Source organism: Gopherus flavomarginatus, chromosome 14, assembly GCF_025201925.1.
Source record: "Gopherus flavomarginatus isolate rGopFla2 chromosome 14, rGopFla2.mat.asm, whole genome shotgun sequence".
Lineage (NCBI taxonomy): Eukaryota > Metazoa > Chordata > Testudines > Testudinidae > Gopherus > Gopherus flavomarginatus.
Window position 1 is genome coordinate 38662615 of NC_066630.1, and position 15432 is coordinate 38678046.

General features: G+C 52.5%; 1 protein-coding gene across 2 annotated transcripts in view; it reads right to left on the minus strand.

Moving 5' to 3' along the window:
• PLEKHG4 (pleckstrin homology and RhoGEF domain containing G4) overlaps positions 1 to 15432 on the minus strand; it is a 165290-nt gene that overhangs the window by 36887 nt on the left and 112971 nt on the right. For both annotated transcript variants that reach the window (XM_050923147.1, XM_050923146.1), the window contains one exon: positions 13210 to 13401. In XM_050923147.1, coding sequence (XP_050779104.1) covers positions 13210 to 13401 — 192 coding nt within the window. The remainder of the gene's footprint in view (positions 1 to 13209; positions 13402 to 15432) is intronic.

Here is a 15432-nt window from a genome sequence, read left to right on the forward strand (position 1 = left end):
GAGGGGCAGCATGGGAGAAAGCATCATGGTGCTTGCGTGATAATTTAATAGGTGGGCGATGGAGGCTGGCATTATGGGCCAATCAGAGGCAGGAGTTGTTTAATTCCCATGCCCTGGCGAAATGGACTTTGAGTCTCCTGGAGCAAGAAGCGGATGCCAACAGGTGAACATTCCTGTGCGTTCAGGGTTCAGCCTGTCCCACTCCCATTGTAAAAGTCTTTGGTGAAAGGCAGGAGGCAGGGAGAGGGGGGAGCAGCGGCAGCAGACACTTGGGATCAGGTTTGTGATCAAGTGTGAGTCACGGGAATTCTGTACATGTGTTTCGCTGCTCTGGAAATGTCAGGGAGCACCTTCTCTAGGTGTGTGGTCCGACTGAGCAGTTGGTCATTGTGAGGCGTGGGTGCTCTGGCCTGTGCACCAAGATTGCCTTAACCAGAGACTTCCTTGTTTTCAGCTGTTAGAGTTCCTTGGGTGTAGCACCTCTGCACCTCTGCCTGTGATGCAGCGAGGTCTTTGGATGGTGGGTTAAATAGCACTCGATGGACAAAAACCGTTAGTCTCACATCTGAGCCATGCAGCATGAGGACAAAGAAAAGCCCAGAACATTGTGAAGTCTCTAACGGCATGCTCTGCTAAGACAGGAGAGTGGCAATGAGTGAGCAAAGACTTATTTCCTTTGGGATGTGAGTTCAGCAATGCAGCTTGTAACAGACCACCTCGAGGAAACAGCCTGGAAGCTGATGGAGCTGACAACGAATTCTTGGAGGAAGATCAACACTGCAGAAATCTCTGGTCACTAATTTGGCAAAACATAATGCCCTTGATGAGCTGTGGCAAGCTGGATTTAATCTTTCAATAATTCCTTTTTGTTATAAATTAGAATCATTGTTTAGAGAGAAGTCTAAGAACTCTACATACAATGCTCCATCTTGTTAAAACCAAGGCAGGGAGTTATCTACCAGGTCAATAATTTAGTCAGAGACAGTCAACTTTAGCAAGGTTTATAGGCCTTAGAAGAGAACTTTTCCAATAAGAACCAGAGGGCAGAAATAGCTGAGAGCTCCTATTGCGTGGATCAACCTTCCAAGCCTGTTCACTCAGCAGCACTAGGTAGAATAGTGACTGACTTTCAAACCCGACAATAAACCTCCTCAGAGAGCACATCTCGGTGGGATGCCTGATTTTACACGAAACACAGACTGTAACTGAGGGAGATGACAAGAGAGAAAGAGGACCTGAAATCAGAGGCTGTCTCACAGAGATGCTGCCTGGCTAAGAGGGGTAAAAGAACCCAAGGTGACTCCATCTAGATGAGTTTCGCAGCCTGGCAGACTACAGGTGTTATGCAGACTACTTATTTTATGTTAATCTGATCTTTTTTCTCTATCCTGAGTAAATCTCCTGAGTCTCACGCTGCTGTCTGGGACTTCCATGCAGAAAGCCCTGAAGAGAGAACACCAGCGAGGGAGAGCATGCTACATGTTTATCCCACTCTGGATTCTTGACCGAAAGTCATGGTGTCAGAGGCGACGCATGGGGTGTATCCCAGTTTGGAGCCATTACCCTCATGGGAATAAGGCTTATTTGCTGAGTTTCTTCAGTTCTCATCTAATGTACAGAGCTGGGAACCTGAGCTTCATTGAAAGACAAGTAACTCACAGGCTGATCTAGACTCCTGTATGCAATAAAAGGTGGCTCAGAGTTTGAAAACTCTGGGCCGCTGCCCACTCCTGGCTGGCAGGCTCCCTTCCAGCTGTCTGTCTATGGTTCATCTAGAGTCGTGGTTCTCAACCAGGGGCACGTCTTCCAGGGGGTACATCAGCTCACCTAGAGATTTGCCTGGTTTTACAACAGGCTACATAAAAAGCACAAGCGAAGTCAGTACAAATTACAATTTCATACCGACCATGACTTGTTTATACTGCTCTAGATACTGTACACTGCAATGCAAGTACAATAGTTATCTTCCATAATTATATGGTAACAATGAGGAAGTTGGCCATTTTGCATTGTTAGTGTGACTGTGACACTTTTGTATTTTTATGTCTGATTTTGTGAGCAAGTAGTTTTTAAGTGAGGTGAAACTTGGGGGTACACAAGACAAATCAGACTGCGGAAAGGGATACAGTTGTCTGGAAAGACTGAGAGCCACTGATCTACAGCACCTCTTGTCTTTGTGCCTAGGGAAAGGGCTGAATAGCAGAGGCTAGGTCTACACTGGGGAGGAGTCAACCTAAGATACGCAGTTGCGTAGCTGAAGTCGGCGTATCTTAGGTCGATTTACCTGGCCGTGAGGACGGCGGCGAGTCAACCGCTGTTGCTCCCCCATCGACTCTGCTTCTGCCTCTTGCGTGCAGTGGAGTTCCGGAGTCAACGGCAGAGCAATTGGGGATCAATTTTATCGCGTCTAGTGTAGACGCGATAAATTGATCCCCAATAGATCGATCACTACCCATCAAGCCGAGCCAGCGGGTAGTGCAGACATACCCAGAGAGCAGTCTCCTCACTGCACTCAGAAGCAGAAAGCGCCTTCTCCCTTTCAGTAGCTGGAGGGGCTGAACTACCAAATGTAGCCAGGGCTGCTAGATAGAGCAGGGGTTCTCACAAGAAAATTTTTGGTGGCCACTCTTGCCGGTGGCCGCTCTGACAATTTTTCCTAAAATACTTAATTAACTTCTGGAAAAACAAATAATTATGCACATATACATGTCCAAATCATTGCAATTTATTTACCTAGCATTTTTTTTCAGACTCAACAATAAAAATAACATACAGTTGTTTCCATTCATTACTGGACCTAAACAGAATAGAAACAAAATAAAGTGCATTGGGGGGAGGGATAGCTCAGTGGTTTGAGCATTAACCTGCTAAACCCAGGGTTGTGAGCTCAATCCTTGAGGGGGCCACTTAGGGATCTGGGGCAAAAATCTGCATGGGGATTGGTCCCCCCTTAAGCAGGGGGTTGGACTAGATACCTCCTGAGGTCCCCCTCAACCCTGATATTCTATTCTATGCTTTGCATGTTCTTCTCTTTTTTGTTGTTGTTTCTTTTGCTTTTTTTGGTTGTTGGTTTTTGTTTTTTTTTGAGACTTGCTAGCTTCTATGTCTGCTCCTGTGAAAACGGATATTTGTAGATTTGTTAATATCACTTTTCACAGCAGACTTACTCAGCCCTGGCAAGCCGGGGAACAAATTAAGTTCTGAATGGGTGAGTAGGGAGGCATGGGGGCCATGGCTGATGGGTGGTGAGCCCAGGGCTGGAACCTGAAGCACCATGGCTGGAACTCAAAGCCCCATGGCCAGAGCTGCTGCCCAACACCCCAGGGCTGAAGCCAGAAGCCTGAGCCCCACTGCCCTGGGAAAGGGGGCACACATAGTGGCTGCCTGCTCCTCTGGTGTTTGTGGCTCCAGAGGGGAGCAGGGCCCAACCCCTACTGGTGGCCCTGGGGAAGGGGGTGAATGTTCTGCACATCCCCCATCCCTGCCCAGGAGGGTGTGGCCACAGGAAATACCCACGGTGGTCACATGGAACCATGGTGGCTGCATCTGAGAAACACTGAGCTAGAGGCTGACATGAAAGATCCCCAACCCGGTGGGTCCAGGACATCATCTTTCCATTTTTCAGCAGCAGAATGAACTGGGTGCTGGTTGTCTCACCAGCGAGATGCCCCTGAAACTTGCTGGTGGAGACTCCAAGTCCTGCTGTCCATAACGACCTCTGGTGAGGAGGTGCAGTCTTCTGTCTTGGAGGAATCTGGTTAATTTTTCAAACCCTAGTTTTCAAATTCCAAAATTTAGATAGCAAGCCCATCCCCTGAAATGGGAGAGAGCGTTCACCCCACAGGACAGCCAAGCCCTGCACAATCAGAAGCAGCATGGAATGAGCAGCAGGACCAAATCACAGCTTTCTGCTGCCTTCCATTGTCCAAAACGAATCAAACAAAGCCATGCAGAAAAAGGGAGCCCCTCGCCAGGCACAGGTACGTCTGTGGCAGCCTGCACTTTCTAACTTCTCATGCCAAGGGTTTCCCAGGCACCCAGCGACCACAGCAGCTACATTTACACTAGAGTGCAAAGATCGTAAAGCATTGGCAAATAAAGGGAGAATTCAGTTCACATTAGTGGGCTGTCGCTGCTATATTAAAAGACAGATGGTGCAACTCTGGGCTTTACAGAGCATGCAAACGTGCCCACACACAGAGAGTCCTTTGGATTCTGTCTGAACACAGCACACAAGCTTCACCCTCAATACACACAGACCAGTGCACACGAGCTACTGAATGGAAAGCCTTGTTCTCAACTGCCTCAATCTAACGGCATGCTGGATGCTTGGTACTTACAAGAGCATTTTCAGTGTCTGTTTGCTGCTGAAAGCAGGGGAGTATGTATTTGATTCAAAGGGAAAATGCAAGGAGAGCTGCAGAGAACTGCTCCTGAGAGCGGAGTCTGGCCCACATGCAGCTGTGAGCTGATGTCAGCCAGGGCCCCCGGCCCGTTTCGGCCCATAGAAGGAGTGACACTTGCTGGCAGATGGAATGTACACCCACATTAGCATTCCTACAGGGACAATGAGGAGGGGCCACCATATAGATTACAGGCTGGCTGTCCCTCCCTCAGTCACAGAGGGAACAGGAACCTCCTTCCCCGGCCTGGCCTTTGTTTGCTGACTCACAAAGGAGCGAGGTTTCTGTGTTCAGAGTCCAAGGCATGAGAAACTCTGCAGGAGGGGCGTATGTCACAGAAGGGGCTTCTCACACACACAGAGGCTCCCAGACCAGGGAGGCGGGAGGGGAAGGAGCACCACAGCAGACAGGCCACCAGGAGGGGATGGAGGATGCTCTCCAGGCACAGCAGAAAACTCCCGTGGGGAGAGGGCTGTGCGCGAGACAGAGAGAACCCCATCGTCTTGGAGGGCTGGGAGTCTCCACAAGACAGACACCCAGAGGGAATCCTGGTGAGCTGGGGGGCAAGGGATCCTGTGACAGAACAAACCCCACAAAGGATCTGACTGGGGACCCAGAGAACCCCACAGAGGCAGGGTCAGATTAACCTTTTGTGGACCCGGCTCCAAACGTATTTGTGGGCCCCCATGGAGGCAATGGCACATGGCACGGAGGTGGGGGTGGAGGTTGGTCCCCAGAGCGAGGGGCCAGCCAAGGACAATGGGGCATGGCGGGGGTGGCCCCGCTCCGCCCAGCCCAGTGCGAAGGCCCTATTTACAAACTGGCAGTTGCCAGATGCACAGTGGCTTGCCCAGCCCTGTGCTGCCAGCCTGCCCCTTCCCCTCGGGGTGGGCCCATGCCATGCCACACATCCCCCTGCCCAACACAAACCACCCCCGACACCCTATGGCCAAGCCCTCCCAGACCCGCTATGCTCAGCACTCCCCCGCAGACCCTGTCACAAATGCACAGTGCCCTGTACACTAACACCTCTGTCCAGTGCCCCCTGCCCACAGCCCCACCACAGCTGCCAGGCACCTCACACACAACCCCCAAACCCTAGTGCCCCAACACATACATTTCCCCACCCCCTCACAGCCCAGCACCCCCCAGATCCCCACTCCCCAACGCCCTGCCTCCCAGCTGCACTCACCGGCCCTCTGGGAGGTGACTGTGTCTACCGGGCTGAGCCGGCAGCACAGCCAGGGCTGGTCCCGGTGCAGGGAATTGCTCCGGCCCCTCGGGAGTGATGCGATCAGCCAGGCCAGCGCCTGCCCCAGCTGGGGTCCCTCTGAACCAGCCCCACCCCCAGCTTCTCCCCCACCTGGCTGAAACTGGCCAGGCTTCTGCACCAGTCCCAGGCGGTTCAGCTGAGGAGACAGGTGGTGGGAAGCAGAGACTGCCCAGAGCTGGAGGTGCACTGGGGTCCAGCTAGGGGGCGGAGAGGAGCCGGCGGGTGGGGCCAGGCTGGCGGGTGGGGCCAGGGGACAGAGAGGAGCCGGGCCGGCAGGTGGGGCCAGGGGGCAGAGAGGAACCCTCAGCTGGCCAGTGAGCAGGCAGAGAGGAGCAAGTGGTGGGCGGGGGGAGCCAGCGGGGTTTTGGGGCGCAGTGCAAGCGGAGCAGGCTGGAGCCCCTTCTGAGCATAGGCCCGGCTCCATGGCGCCACTGGTGCCATTGTACATAAGAACGGCCATATTGGGTCAGCCCAAAGGTCCATCCAGCCCAGTATCCTGTCTACCAGCAGTGGCCAATGCCAGGTGCCCCAGAGGGAGTGAACCTAATAGGTAATGATCAAGTGATCTCTCTCCTGCCATCTATTTCCTCCCTCTGGCAAACAGAGGCTAGGGACACCATTCCTTACCCATCCTGGCTAATAGCCATTAATGGACTTAACCACCATGAATTTATCCAGTTCTCTTTTAAACCCTGTTATAGTCCAGCCTTCACAACCTCCTCAGGCAAGTAAACTCAGGACTGCATAGAGGTCAGGCTTGGTCGGGCAGACAGAAGATGCACACGCATCTCCCTTGCAGAAAGCCTCTTACAGGCCCTTCCCCCATAAGGGTAGCACGTGTCAAATCCCTCCTCCAGCCCAGTCTCAAACATCCCAAGCAATGGGACTCCCACAGCTTCCCTTGAGAGAGTGGATGCAGAAGAAGTAGGGGGAGCACCCCCTCAACTGAAAGCAGCCACCCCCCTTCCCCCCACTAGGCTGGGTAACTCCCTGAACCTTCAGCAAGGGACGAGTGAGCCACAATCTTGCACAAACCCTTGGCATGCTGGAGAAAACCTCGGCCTGGAGCCTTTAGAGTTGGGAGTGGCTCACGGACGCATGGAGGGGTCTTTTCAGCATACAACAGAGGTTTTCTTCAAGCTAAATCCAAGCTACATAAGAGAGTAAGAAGTTCCATGAATGGATTGAGGGGGAGCAAAGACAACTGGGGAAACAATTTTACTTAGAGACATAAATGTAGAGAGAGAAAAATTAGATGAGTGAGGCGAGAGCACGCGAGACCTGCTTTGGCTTGAGTGATATCTGAGATGGCTCCCGTCTCTGCTGGATCACAGGCCAGCGGCGGGTAGTAAGAGGATGAGGGGGTGGCAAAGGCCCTGTGCATCTCAGCACAGACACTAACTCTCCACAGTGAAGCAATCCCCAATGCTTTATGCTCTCACATGCCTCTTCGCTCGCTCGGCCTCTCCATTCTCCTCTAAAGCACAGTGTGGTGCCTTTAGGTCTTGAAACTGAGTAATCAGGGGATAGAACCCAGCACATGCTCAATAGTATAAGAACACGACAGGTCCCACTAGCACATTCAAGTGCAATTTTCGATCATCTGAGAACCAAACTCCTTGCATTTGGAGGTGATTCAAGTGGGCTCCCCAACCTGTCCTTGCGTCCATATGCATTGTTCTCACGGAGAGGCTCAACAAGACCCTCATGTTCCTTCCTCACACTCGAAGGATCCAGCCACCAGGTCAGTTCTTGCAGGACTGAGGCAGCACCATGACAGATCTGATCATATGGTGCTTGGCTGGGGTGTGCACTGTCCTTAGCCAACGTTGCAATGGCCACAGGGGAAGTCTGGCAAGCGGCATCGCAAAGGTACATGCCAATGTGTGCCCTAGTATGACGAAGTGGGAATGTTCTTGATGTGTTCTTTGAGTGCTGAGTGGGGAGTGTTGGCCTGGGAAGGTTGCAGGAGAGTTGTGCTTGGATTGTGCATTGGGGATGGGAGACTTGCCTTGAGGGAGGATATCTGAGCACCAGGGCCAGCTCTGGCTCTTTTGCCACCCCAAGCAAAAAAAAAAAAAACAAACCTGCAGGGCGGCCGGAACAGGGAAGGGGAAAAAAACCAAAACCCATGGGAATGCCGCCCCTTGGAATCTGCCGCCCCAAGCACGAGCTTGCTCAGCTGGTGCCTGGAGCCGGCCCTGCTGAGCACGTAACATGAGAACCCAGGAGGGGGGTTGGAGGCCAGGTAACACCTCTGCCCCGGAAACTGGACAAAGGCTGGGCGGGGGGCGGGGGGGGGGCAGGAGAGGCTGAGTGAGAGGCTGGAGGGAGTTTCAATTTGGAGCTGGCTGGGACAATGGAGGGGAGCCCCGATGAGGCTCTGGCCTCCCAACGGGGCTCTGGCCTCCCTGCCGCCCTTCCCAAGATGGACCTGACTGAGGGGGCCCTGTTGTCTGTACCTGCAAGACCTGTCTTGGACTGTGTTCCTGTCGTCTAAATAAACCTTCTGTTTTGCTGGCTGGCTGAGAGTCCTGGGGAATCGCAGGAAACCGGGGGTGCAGCGCCTTGTCTCCCTCCACACTCTGTGACACCTAGCAATCCAAGGCATGTGTGAACTGCTGTACATGGTCTTGCCCTTATATCATGTATGAAGAACTGTAGGGACCTGAATCTGTGTGGCAGAGCAGCCTGTGCTGGCTGTGATTTGAGCAGTGCTCCTATGAAATATATCCTCCGTGAGGGTGTGTGAGACAATTTCTCGTAGTTCACAAGGAGTCCTGGAGCTTGAAGTGATGGAATGATGGAGGCAAGTGTTACCTCCTGAAGCTGAGGCAGTGAATGCGTTTGCTGAGCCTCCTCAGATGCAGCATAGGACAAAGACCAGTTCTTCTCTGGAATGAGGAGATACAAGGAGTAGGAGCCTCTTCCCCTGTATTCCTGTGGCACCTTCTCTATGGCTCCTAGACAGAGCAACGAGGCCACAGCTGATTGTAGAAGGCTCTCATGAGAAGGATCCCTGAAGAGGGATGGGGAAGGGAGATGGAACTGGATGGTATAGCTACGGGTGACGGTATCTATCATCCATTTGTCAATGGTGATGTCCACTCTTGCCCCATGGAACAAGGCGAGGTGGCTTCCAAAAGCAGTGCTCACTCAACTGATCTTGGTGCAGCTCTCAGCTGAGCTGGCAAATTTGCTGCCATGTGGCCAGAGTGATGTGCGTGGCCAGGGTTGGGGAGGGTTGATGTGCTCTACCATATCTTGGCCACATCCTGGACTGGCGGTGGTACGAAGGTGTCCCTTGTTTCTGTTGGTGCTGCTGTTGGGGTGGTGTGTTTTGCAGTATACACCAGATGTGTGTAGATTCACGGGGGCTGTAGGGCTGTCTTGGAGTCATCCAAGTTTTGGGTCCTCCACTACAGAAGGGATGTGGACAAATTGGAGAGAGTCCAGTGAAGGGCAATGAAAATGATTAGGGGGCTGGAGCACATGACTTGTGAGGAGAGGCTGAGGGAACTGGGATTGTTTAGTCTGCAGAAGAGAAGAGTGAGGGGGGATTTGATAGCAGCCTTCAACTACCTGAAGGGGGATTCAAAAGAGGATGGAGCTTGGCTGTTCTCAGTGGTGGTAGATGACACAACAAGGAGCAATGGTCTCAAATTGCAGTGGGGGAGGTCTAGGTTGGATATTAGGAAACACTATTTCACCGAGAGGGTGGTGAAGCACTGGAATGGGTTCCCTAGGGAGGTGGTGGTATCTCTATCCTTAGAGGTTTTTAAGGTCAGTCTTGACAAAGCCCTGGCTGGGATGATTTAATTGGGATTGGTCCTGCTTTGAGCAGGGGGTTGGACTAGAGGACGTCCTGAGGTCTCTTCCAACCCTGATATTCTATGATTCTATTTTAGCCATGGACCTAGCAGAGGTGTCAGCTGTATTCAGTAAGGCTTGCAGGCAAGTCTTTGTCACTAGCTTATTCCTCTTTTACAATGTCCTTAAAAGCCTGTCTAGCCTTGTGAGGCAGTTTGACTGATGAATAGCATCACTCTGTCCCATGTTAGAAAACTGCATTTGGCTAGTAGAGTTTGGAAATTAGTGACTTGTAGCTGGAGTGATGCAGAGGAATGGGACTTTCTCTTAAACAGCTCCAGTTGTTTGGGATCTTTATCTTTCAGTGGATCTTGATCAAGTTGGGATTACTTGAGATCTGGGTTTGGGGAGGGGGTGAATAAAAGACCCCCCCAAAGTGGCACCTGCATGGACACAGATGATGACTTTCCTGCCTGGATGAATTCCACATCTCAGACCACTGCTCGGTTCACCTTCCATTCTCCACTTGAACCAGAAATCACAGGACTCAAGCACCGCCTCCGACAACAATCTCTGAGAATGGTGTCGTGCCCAGAAGAGCCAGACTCGAACACCCCCTTTCGAGTCAAAACCCGACCATCCAGCGCTCGGTCCAGCAGATAGGCAACTCCAAGGCTTGGGCAGAGAAGTCAGCACCAAGTGAAGGTGTGCAGGTACAGACAGTCCATGCAAGGGTTGTCAGCACACACCACACTGCTAGTTTCTATCCTGCTGGCACAGGTGGTAAGCGGGAACCCGGGGGGGTCGTGGGCCTGCCCTGCCCTTTGTGCCCTTGTGGCAGTGCATGAGGAGGTGGGGGGGGCAGGGGCGCATGCACAGCCTCATGGGTGCTGCTAAAGAATCTGGCTTCGCGCACTTGAGGCACACATACACCAACACTGGGATCCACACGGACACATACTCAGAGATGCAACCCCCACCCTTCCTTCCCTCAGCAGGGGCAGGATGGGAAGCCTCCTCTTCCACCAGCCCAGCCTTTGTCAGGCACCAAGAACTGCTGTTATAAAGGAAGGGCAGACAAGGGGAAGCATTCAGCTTGACCTTAGCTGCATCCTCTGAGGAGTGAGGGAGAAGGAATCCAGCCAGCCTAGTGTGCGAGCTGCCTGCGGCCTGGCCCCAGCTCAGGCTGCTTTACCGCACAGACCTTTCCTCCAACTGCTTGTCCTTGGCCTCTGATAAACCCTTCAGGCAATTCTGGTCTGCCTAGTGATCCCATCCCTGGGGCGGGGCTGCCCCTCTGAACATGCATGCTGCAAAGGGCTCTGGGACACTGAATGCTGGAATCATTCACCCACGCAACCTTTAATGGCCTCAGTCAAGTCAGGCCCGAGAGTAGGATGCAAAGGACAGGTCTTTAGGGGTCTGCCAAGTGGTGAAGCACTGCCCTGCTCTCACATCCTTCCCCCAATATCCCAGTGAGCACTTTCCCACCACAGGAAGCCCTCATCTGGGACAGCAGCCCGCAGATTTCCTGAGGTGGAATTCACCTCTCTCACAGGGCAGCAAGTATGTGCATGGGCCAACCACACAATCCCTTTGGAAGCCTGGGCTCCATTCTTCTGGCACCCGCCATATTCTGCAGCACCAAGGAGACTCTCGAACCCACAGAGCATGCGGCCTGACTGCTCACCTCCAGACCACGTGACCTAGCACATGATCTAGCACACTTTATGGGGAAGACGACCAGGGATGCTGCTAATATCAGCCTCCTGCCACTGCGCCATCCAGGCTTGGGCTTATCAAGGAGGCCTTTTAGGGGTCAGGGAGCCACCAACGGGAGCAGAAGGTAGTTGTGTGAGATCAGAAAGGCCCGGCAATGGAAGAGAGTAAATTAATTTAGACTTAACTTCTGTTCTTCCCTCTCCACATCATACCATGCCTCTGACTTTGCCCTTGCCTTTGGCAGGCAGGATGGATTTGAGATAGAGGTCTAATGTAATCATCTCATGAAACTTCAAACTGTTCCGTCAAGTTTTGCATTCACCAATGCACCTGCAGAGCTTGTAAGACAAGCTTCCATCCCCACGCTGCAAATGTAACCCACACACCTCCTGGGTGTGGTGTGCTGTCCCATCTAGTGGCACCGAGACGTCTTAGAGAGAGATTAATGAGTCTGTGTTACAGCCTTAGCTAACAGCCATAGGTTTTTAGCTCTTGTGGTAGAGGCTCATGATTTAGCTCCAGAGGCCCCAAGTTCGATCCTGCCTGCCAACGAACGGGGTCTGTTAGTGTTACAAGTGGAGACTCATCCAGGATTTCAACTGGGGAGTCTCTGAAGTTTGGGACGTGCTTCCTCAGCTAGGAGAAGTATGTAACCCCACACTCCTTCTGAGTGTGGTGTTCTGTCCCATCTAATGGCACCGAGACCACTTGGAAATAGATTGATGAGTCTGCTTTACAGCCTTAGCTAAGAGCCACATGGCTTTTGGCTCGTGCATTTAGCTCCAGAGGTCCCAGTCTCAATCCCATTAATGGACTTAACCTCCATGAATTTATGTAGCTCTCTTTTAAACCCTGTTATGCACATGTAACCTCCCCTCAATGAAGGACCAAGGGCAGAGCATAGCCCGGGATGGGGGAACACGCATGTGCAGAGACTGTCACCAAACAACCACCCTGTTTACTGCCGCACAGCAATATCCTGGGCCACTTCCTCTTCACCCCTTCATGCTGGAGCCTGTTTCTGAATGTTTTCGTGTTTAGCAGCATTCACACACACACCCTGAACACCTCTGGCTGCCAAGGCAATTCAGAGAGACGGCGTCTAAGCGGCGCCTACATCTGGAACAGCTTAACTGGAAGGGTCTGATTCTTTCTGGAATTTGAGAATTTCAATACACAGTGTTTGTACAACTGGGAAATAAATAGAACACGGAGTCATTTGCCTTTTACACTCGTCAAGGATTTTTAAATGTACATGGAAACTCGTTTCTGCATCGGCGACCTCAGAAACTAACCTGCACCAAGCCCCCAATGGCAGCAGACCGAGTTCACGTCAAAGCAAAGGAGCGAGAATTCTGGGCACTCAGGACTCCTGTACAATGTGCACGGCACCTGGCCTCCCCATGCCATTTGTTCCAACTCACTCCCCATGGGCCTCACCAACCCTCCAGGATCGTCCAGGAATTAAAGACTAATATTTAGTTAAATATTATATCATGTGATGAAACCTCCAGGAATACATCCAAACAAAATTGGCAACCCTACTCACCAGCCAGCTGCCATCACCCCCGAGGTTCTGGGCACTATATTCTCAGACCTGGTTTCGTTGCATGGACTTGCCCAGAACAGAGAACTGGCTCTTTTTATGGTTGCAGATGAAGGGACTGCATGACACATCAACACATGTAACTGTCCACAACATGAAGGACACATTATTCAGCAGAACACCAGCATTGCCATGGCCTGGAAGCCTCCTCTGCGCTGAAAGGCAGGACACCAGAACTCTGGTCCCTTGGGCTCCAAGCTAACTGCTCAAGGACTCTTCTATCCAACTGAGACACTGGTGCTGACTGTAAGGATGTGCCCACCACATCGGGCCTGGAGATTAGAAGAATTAGACCAGAGGAAAACTATGGAGTCTTCCCTCTATTCCCCATTGAAAATGTCCTTTCATGGGCACATACCTTCCCCTACTCAAAGCTCAGTGCTTTGTTTCCTTACCTTGTCGAAGAATTCGTACAGCCTGACTGTCTCTCCAATCCGACTTCTGGTGTCATCCAGTCGGGTGCAGAACTCCTCCAGCTCATTTCTATATGTCTGCAGCTTGAGTCCATAAACATGCAAGTCTGCAGAGGAAAAATCTTCCCACCTGTCCAGCTTCTTTAACACTTCCTGTCCCTTTCTACAATATTCCTGAAAGAAAATTACAGTTGTGGATAAGTGTGCTGCACTGGAGACCTGGAAACACAGACCACAGGAGACTTCCAAAGCCCCTGGGAACCATTAGGACTAGCTAAACCCAGCGGCAGCTCCAGGCACCAGCACACCAAATACGTGCCCGAGGTGGCAAGCCGTGGGGGGCGCCCTGCCGGTCCCTGTGAGGGCGGCAGTCAGGCAGCCTTCGGCGGCTTGCCTACAGGAGGTCTGCCGGTCCTGCAGATTCGGCAGCAATTCGGCAGCAGGGACGCCGAATCCGCGGGACCGGGGGATCTCCCGCAGGCAAGCCGCCAAATCCACGGGACCGGGGACCTCCCACAGGCAAGCAGCCGAATCCACAGGACCGGGGACCTCCCACAGGCAAGCCGCTGAAGGCAGCCTGCCTGCCGCGCTTGGGACGGCAGAGATGCAAAACAGTAGCTCTCTCGGGCATTCATTCTTTATCAGCATCCCATTAAATTGGGAAGTTCAGATTAGATGCAGTGAATCTGTAGCTTCAGCATAAAATTTCTGCATAACAACAGGCTATTTAGGATGAAAGAAATGGAAGTGTTTCAAGAACCTAAAGTGAGTTCAAAAAATCCATTTCACATCCTGGAAATGTCTGTAAACATTCCCGTCCCATGAACAGACATGTGACTCATCCACTGAGCTGTACACACAATAACTGTCTTGTAGATGGCTTGGAAGCGGTGAGCTTTCCAGAGGAATTTGCCTGAGGAGGCAGCCCTGGCTTGGAGAACCAGGACCAGGAAGGTGTTTTATACATGTAAGCAAGGTCTGAATGAGCTCTCTCCTGACACCAAGTGGTGAACTGGGGTGGGGAGCGGGGGAAGACTTCATGAGAAGACTGTATTTGAACACATAAACCTGCTCTGCCAAAGTATCAATTTTGGCTGGTTTTGGGTTACAAGTCACTTCAGTTCTGATCGCAGGAGTAATGAAAAATTATCTGGATTGTAAGAGTAAAGGGCAGCAGAACTGTACTTCCATGCCCTGATTGAGGGAGTCCCCTAAGCTGGACCCCACTTGCTAAGCAAGGCATGGGGATGCCAAGTCTTGGTGAAAGTCAGAGGGGGCAGGGGCAGGGGTTGCTTCCTGGTGGCGTGAACTCTGCTTAATAAGCCCTGGGCACCATTTGACTCACCCCTCTCCAGTATTTAAAGACAGAGCTGATCAGGCTCAGGGGAGAGTCCTCGTTTCTGTTCAGTGATCACTCAACCTGACAGCCCTGACAATCAGGTCTCAGGGCCAATCCTCAGGCTATATCTACACGACAGAGTTAAGTCAACGCAAGTTACACTGACAGTCATACACTGCTATAATTACATCGCTTATGCATGTTCACACAACGCTCCTTATGTGGGCGGACCTGGTGAGGGGACACTGTTGCAGGGAAAGACAACGGCACTAGCAGTGAGGTTCCCCGCTGCCTAGTGAAATCGCTAAGAGCCGGGCAGAGTGGTGGAACCCCAGAACACAATAGTGCACAGCTGGCAGCGAGCAGCAGCAATAACAACAGTGGCAGCAAGTGGTCAGTGGGGGCAGAGTACCTACACGAATGCGTCTCTGAACTCTTGGCCTTCGCTGACTGCGGACTACCAACCATGGAGGGCCATCCCCAGCTATTCTGGGGCCCTATGCAGCCCTCCCCCCTCGCAGGGGGGGCAGCCTCTGCTGGAGGGAGTGGGGGGGGCTGGTCTGAGGCCTCCACAGGGGAGGGAGGACCCCGGGCCACCGCAGGGGGGAACTACCCCCCAGCACTCACCAGCGGCGTGTCTGGGGTTGGGTCGCTGCATTCCTGCCGCTGGTGAGTGCAGCCCTGGCCCTGCTGCAGAGCTCAGGGGAGTGGGAGCGGGGCGGGGCTGAGGCAGGGAAGGGGTGCGGGTGGAGCAGGCAGAGCAGGGGTGGGAAGAGGTGGAGCAGGGGCTGGAGCAGCACGCAGCTGCACAGGACACCAGGAAATTTGGTGCCCCAAATTTCCTGGTGCCCTATGCAGCTGCGTAC